We start from the raw sequence: 6,070 nt of genomic DNA on the forward strand, positions 1-6,070 counted from the left end.
CCCCAGCACCCCCTGACCCCCTTCTGCTCCCCTAGTCCTCCTGCCAGGTCTCTGGACCTTTAAGAATAAAAAAAAATGGGAAAAGCCCTGGGACTCACCACTCCTGCAGTGGCCTTGGGGCTTAAGGGTGCTCATGCAGAGCCTCCCACATGGCATGGGGCAATGGGGGGCAGCAGGAATTGCCCCCCACTAGCAGGGTTTTTTTGTATTTTGTGGGGGGGGTTTCTTAAAGTTGGGGATTTTTGTTTAACAAGTACCGGGAGCTGGGGTGGGTGGGGCAGCCATTGCTAGGCTGGGGGGAATGGGCCTGGCTGATTCAAAGATTTGGCAGCAGCTGAATCTCCAAATTAGATTTGGCCAAATCTATTTGGGACACTGATCTGAATCAACAAATCAAATCACTGTTCCCCAAATTGGCCAAATCCAAATCCAAAGCAAATACTAGCTGCTTCACACAGGCCTAGTAAACATTTCTGCATTATTATTAGTCTGAATAATAATAATTTATTAGTTTTCTCTTCAACTAATAATAAATCATGTGAGAGAGAAAGATTGTCCTGTGGTTGGCATAACTCTATACTTCATCTCTTCAATATTCCTCATATCATATCTTGGTAGTGCTATAGAAAATTTTTCAATATTTTGTTGATACTAAATGATTTCAACCAACTGCATTGCATTATGCAGTTGGACATATTCTGACATACAGATGTTAGAATCAAGACATACCTCATTAAGCACTCCTCCAAAATGCCAGGTCTTAGCTTTCACTTGATTTTTGACTACAGAAAAGAAGATAGAGCAATATTCTGTTGCAAAGAACTCAGACCACAACAGGTCAGAATGTTTTTGATATGGATTCCTATTTGAAATCTCTGGGTTTATCTTGGGAATCATGTATAGGTGTTTGCACACCTACAAGTACTAATATTGAACAACACCACTGAAGAACTGTTATAAGGATCTAGAGGCAACCTGGCTGAGAATCACTGAAAAAGACATCTATTCCTGCTTTATAACTTTCTGTGACCTTTTTAAAGAGCAGTGGATTTGAGCAAATAAGACAGGTGAAAGTTCAATGTGAATAACCCTACTTATCTGATAAATACAATATCATTTTATGGGATCCCAGTGATGGAACTCATATTTATATTTCTTAAAATGTACTTGTGAAATACTAGCTTTTAATTTAAGATGTAATTAAAGCAGATAAACATATTTGGTTGTTGTTTCTCTGTATCCTTTAGACTACCCACAGTTCAAAAATTCTTCAAGAGGCACTCAAACCGGCCACAACTGTCGACCTTGGAAGTAACCTTCACATTCTTTTGGATCTACAAAAAAAAAGTAACCAAATGAAACCAGAGTTTCAGGTGAGAAAATGGATTGTGTTTATGGGAGGCAAGGATTTTTTGTGATTTCTCTTATTAGATCAACTATGCAGTTGGCTGAGATGCTGGACAAATCTTTCTTAGACCTGAGGAAAGGCACTTGATGCCCCAAGTTTGTCCAATAGCTCTCCAAAATATATAGCTGGTCCAATAAAAGATAACATAATAAATCCTTGCCTCTTGTACGTTTCCCAGACCATGATGTCTACAACAGTACTCCAACACTACTTTATTTATGGGATTCAAGGAGAAAAAGGCTCTGATCATACAGGCTTATTGCTTGCGTTGACTTCAGCTGGACTACACACACTGTTTATGTCTGCAAATTCATGACGTTCTATTTTATGCTGTATGTGGAGTTGTATGAATGGGCACACACACTGCCACTGCTTTCTGTGTAGTGTAAACTCCTCAAAATGTCTCATATGATACTGTCTGCACAGGGAAAGGGTTAATGTACAGAAGAAAGGCTAGCCTAGTGTGCAAGAACAGAAAAAATTGCCTAGTTCCATACTTAGGAGCTATATAGCTGATCAGACAGGGGTGCTTAGGGAGTTTCTTGCCTTCTCTGTATTGTATACCTGTTTCCAGATGCACAGATTCACAGAAGTTTAGGTCTGAAAGGAACCGCGTGAGATTATTCAGTCCAGCCCCCTTGCTCTGGGCAGGAAAGACTGCTCGAGTCAAATAACCCCAGCAAGGTGTGCATCCAATCTCTGTATGTCCTATTCTCTTCATTCACTGCAGACTTAATTCCTAAATTGTCCTGCCTTCCAGCCTTCAGAAGATGAGTCCTAGCACAGTGCCTCTATTGATCCCCTCTAAACCTAGAAATCATCCAGATCCAAGATGGCATTACCTGAGAATTACCTTGTAGCCAATAATCAATATCTGACTGAAACTGAGAAAGGAATGTAAATACCACAACGATCCTTCTTCATTGTATTTAGTTCCCTCACATTTGTGAATCTGTTATAATCCCAACATGCCTAAAGACATGAGAATATGGGAAACAAACTGCTAGAATATCCTCCACTCAAAGTCCAGATCTGGGCCAAACCTTTCCAAACTATAGGATTTCATGGATTTGAGATTTTGGTTCATGCCAAAATGTCTCAGTTCAAAGATAAGGTGAGCATCACATAGTGGCACTTACTTGCTTTTCCAAATCAACCTGCCCATCCCTTATTTATGTTTGTATTTTATTAAATGTAAGATAGTTCCTGTAAATCTAAGTAAACTTGAGTGTCTGGGGGTTTTTTTAGCAACTAAGTGCTGAGGTTGAATACGTGGTGAAATTATCAGAACAGCTGAGCCTAAAAGGAGTTCCTGAGCAAGAAAATTCTGAGAAAGTAAGTGAACTTATTCATCTTCATCAAAAGATAAAGGACATGATGACAGAATATGATGACATTTTCAACAAGACAGTCAAATTCCATCATGTTAAAGAAAAAGTGAGTATAATAATCTTTACCATAAATATAACTTTCTTCCTCGCAGATTTCATCATTTGTCCATTTTTGGTACTACCTATCATCTTTCATTTGCCACAGACTAATGACATATTTCTACTTATGGACATAAACTAAAACACTAGATCTTAAACCCTCTAAAATTAGAGGAGTTCATAGTCTGGACCTAAATCCAAATTCTGTGCTTTAGACTCATCCCTATGTAATTTATATTAATATATGATGGTGAAAAAAGAAAGGGTATCATTTCATTTAAGGAATTATCTCAAATACTTGCTAATTTTCTAGATGGACTGTCTCATAAAATCAGGAGAACTTGAGATTCCTGAAACAAATGAAGTTCCTGATGATGCACATCAAGCTAAGGTCCACCTTACTAATACTCTGGAGAAACATGCACATATCAGACATCTGTACAAGCTGGCACTTACCCTGGGAGTGGATATCTTATCTGCAGTACAGAATCCTGTAAGTAGCATCAGAATGATCTTTAAAATTTGAGATAAATTTGTATATCTAAACTACATCATATCCTGAATTCAAAGAGCATATCCAACTAACATCTGTGATGTGCATACAGCACAGTAAAGTATTAAAAAAAACTATATGTACAATCTAAAGAAAGGCTGAAAAAAACAGTAAGCAAAATGGTTAGGTCTTTTCACACTTTTGTTTACTTTATTGAATCTGATCAATCTGCAGATTTTGTTGCCCACCACACTAAAACAATGTTGACATATACTGTTGATGGGTCACATTAACATTATAAATTATTGTGGCACAGGAAATACACATTTATTTTAACTGCAACTTTGCTATTAGTTTAAAATTAGATCTTTTGTTAACGGAACCATATTTTGAAAATGAGAAAACTGAGTCCAAATAGGAGGCAAAATACAGAAACATGAGCACCAAAGGGAAAAAGCTGCCTTTTCCTCCCTAACACTCTTTGTAAAAGTCAGGTCCTACTAGCTGGTTTCCTGACAGTTGCTTAGTTGCTTATAGGTTTTAAACTCCTAATGCTTTTTTCAGGTTGCATTGCACATACATTTTTTATAAATCAAATGGTGGTAAACATACAAGGGAAAGTATAATAAAAATGTAGTCTTACTAGTAAAGTCTGGTCCTCCCCCAGAATCTGATTTGTACAGCAGAAGAAATATTTTTTAGGACAGAATTATTTATTCAGGACAAGCATGTCATTTATCCTGTACACATTTGCAGGAGAGGAAAGGGAGTATAAAGCACTCCTTTGCTTCCTGGCACAGGCTGTCTGCCTCATTAGTCTGTGAATGGGACCACGGGCTATGTGTAGATGAAATGAGAGCCATGTGTGCATGACACTTTAAAGTGGGCCTAAATGCTTCGGCACCGCTTGAATGGTGTCAGTGTTTGCACGCCTCGGTGGCATATTGCATATTAATTCTAGCCACTGTAGGAAATTTGGCGGCGTAATGCACCTTAAATGACTTGGGGCACACCGGGCTCTGTGCAGGTCAGGGGCTCTGCAGGAAGCCCTGCAGCAACCCAGAAAGGCAGTCTCCACCCAAGAAAAGCGATGACCCTGATCTCCAATGCCGCCCCCCCGCAAGCTGCCTGCCTGCCTGCCTGCCTGAGCTATGCAGGGACCCGGTGCTTCCCTCCATGGCTGTCGTGCCCCACAGGACCACCCGAGTCTGGTGCCTGCAGGCAGGTGCCACTTGGAGGGGCCCACCGTTGCCACAGAGAGAAGCACCAGCCCCCAGCCCCCCCACAGTCCAGGGACCACTCCACCCGCCTGCAGCTCACCATCCCCTCCCCGCCAGAGAGGCAGGTAAGTCAGCAGGGTGTGTGCATGACACAGGGATTTAATCAACCCTGAATTGAAGCGGTGTTTTTTAAAACTCACTGCTTCAATTTAGGGTCTCCATTTCATCTATATACACCCCAGGAGACAAGGCCATATGGGAAGACCACTCCTCTACCTAGAGGGTGTGCCTACATGTTGCCCTATACTGACATTGTTAATGCACCATGCTCTAACTTCATAGCTGGTTTCTATCCAGCTTTACATAGATACTAGGGTCAGAAGGAACCTCAACATATCATCGAGTCCGACCCTCTGCCTGGGCAGGAGAGAGTGCTGGGGTCAGATGAGTGCAGCCAGATGCCCATCCAGCCTTCTCTTAAAGATCCCCAAGGTAGAGGAGAGAACCACCTCCCTTGGAATCCCGTTCCAGATTCTAGCCACCCTTACTGTGAAGTTCTTCCTGATGTCCAGCCTAAATCTGCTCTCTGTCAGTTTGTGACCATTGTTCCTTGTTACCCCAAGAGGTGCCCTGGTTAACAGAGCATCTCCAATTCCTTGCTGCCTCCCCTGATGAATTTGTAGGCAGCCACAAGATCACCTCTCAGCCTTCTCTTGTGGAGGTGGAAGAGGTCCAGGTCCCTCAGTCTCTTCTCATAGGGCTTGGCCTGCAAACCCTTAACCATAAGGGTGTACCTTTTCTGGACCCTCTTTATGTTATCCACAGCCTTCTTAAAGTACAGCACCCAAAACTGGATGCAGTACTCCAGCTGTAGTCTGACCAATGCCACATAGAGGGGAAGTATCACCTCTTTTGTTCTATTTGTCATGTATCTGCTGTTGAATGATAAAGTGAGGTTAGCTTTGCTGATGATTTCATCACACTGACAACTCATGTTCATCTTGGAGTCCACTATGACTCTGAGATCCCTTTCTGCTTCTGCGCTGCTGAGAGGGTCATTCCCCAGCCAATAAGTGTGCTGGATATTTTTTCAACCTAGGTGCAGCACTCTGCATTTGTCCTTCTTGAACAGCATTCTATTGTGTTCAGCCCACTCTTCCAACCTCTCCAGGTCCACCTGCAATCATTCCCTACCCTCTGGTGTGTTCACTTCACCCCACAATTTTGTATCATCCACAAACCTTTCATCAGTCCCATGGGACGCCCATGCCCGCTATGGGACAGGGAGGTCCAGGTGAGGGAGATCCCGGCCCTCCATCAATGCTGACCTTGTGAAGGAACACCTTGAGAGGCTGGATACCTTCAAGTCAGCCAGCCCTGACAATCTACATCCCAGGGTACTCAAGGAGCTGGCAAGCATCATAGCCCAGCCTCTGGCACGGATATTTGAAAACTCCTGGTGCTCTGGTGTAGTGGCCAAGTTGGCCGATGACACCAAACTTTGGGGCAAAGCATCCAC

At 42.3% G+C, this 6,070-nt stretch overlaps 1 protein-coding gene across 1 annotated transcript in view; it reads left to right on the plus strand.

Moving 5' to 3' along the window:
* The window catches only part of CCDC141 (coiled-coil domain containing 141), a 165,967-nt gene that overhangs the window by 128,442 nt on the left and 31,455 nt on the right, over nucleotides 1-6,070 (plus strand). Inside the window, exons 14-16 of the mRNA XM_019554677.1 lie at nucleotides 1,248-1,373; nucleotides 2,657-2,845; nucleotides 3,152-3,331. Coding sequence (XP_019410222.1) covers nucleotides 1,248-1,373; nucleotides 2,657-2,845; nucleotides 3,152-3,331 — 495 coding nt within the window. The remainder of the gene's footprint in view (nucleotides 1-1,247; nucleotides 1,374-2,656; nucleotides 2,846-3,151; nucleotides 3,332-6,070) is intronic.

The sequence above is a fragment of the Crocodylus porosus genome, unplaced genomic scaffold (assembly GCF_001723895.1).
Source record: "Crocodylus porosus isolate Cpor-Errol unplaced genomic scaffold, CroPor_comp1, whole genome shotgun sequence".
NCBI lineage: Eukaryota > Metazoa > Chordata > Crocodylia > Crocodylidae > Crocodylus > Crocodylus porosus.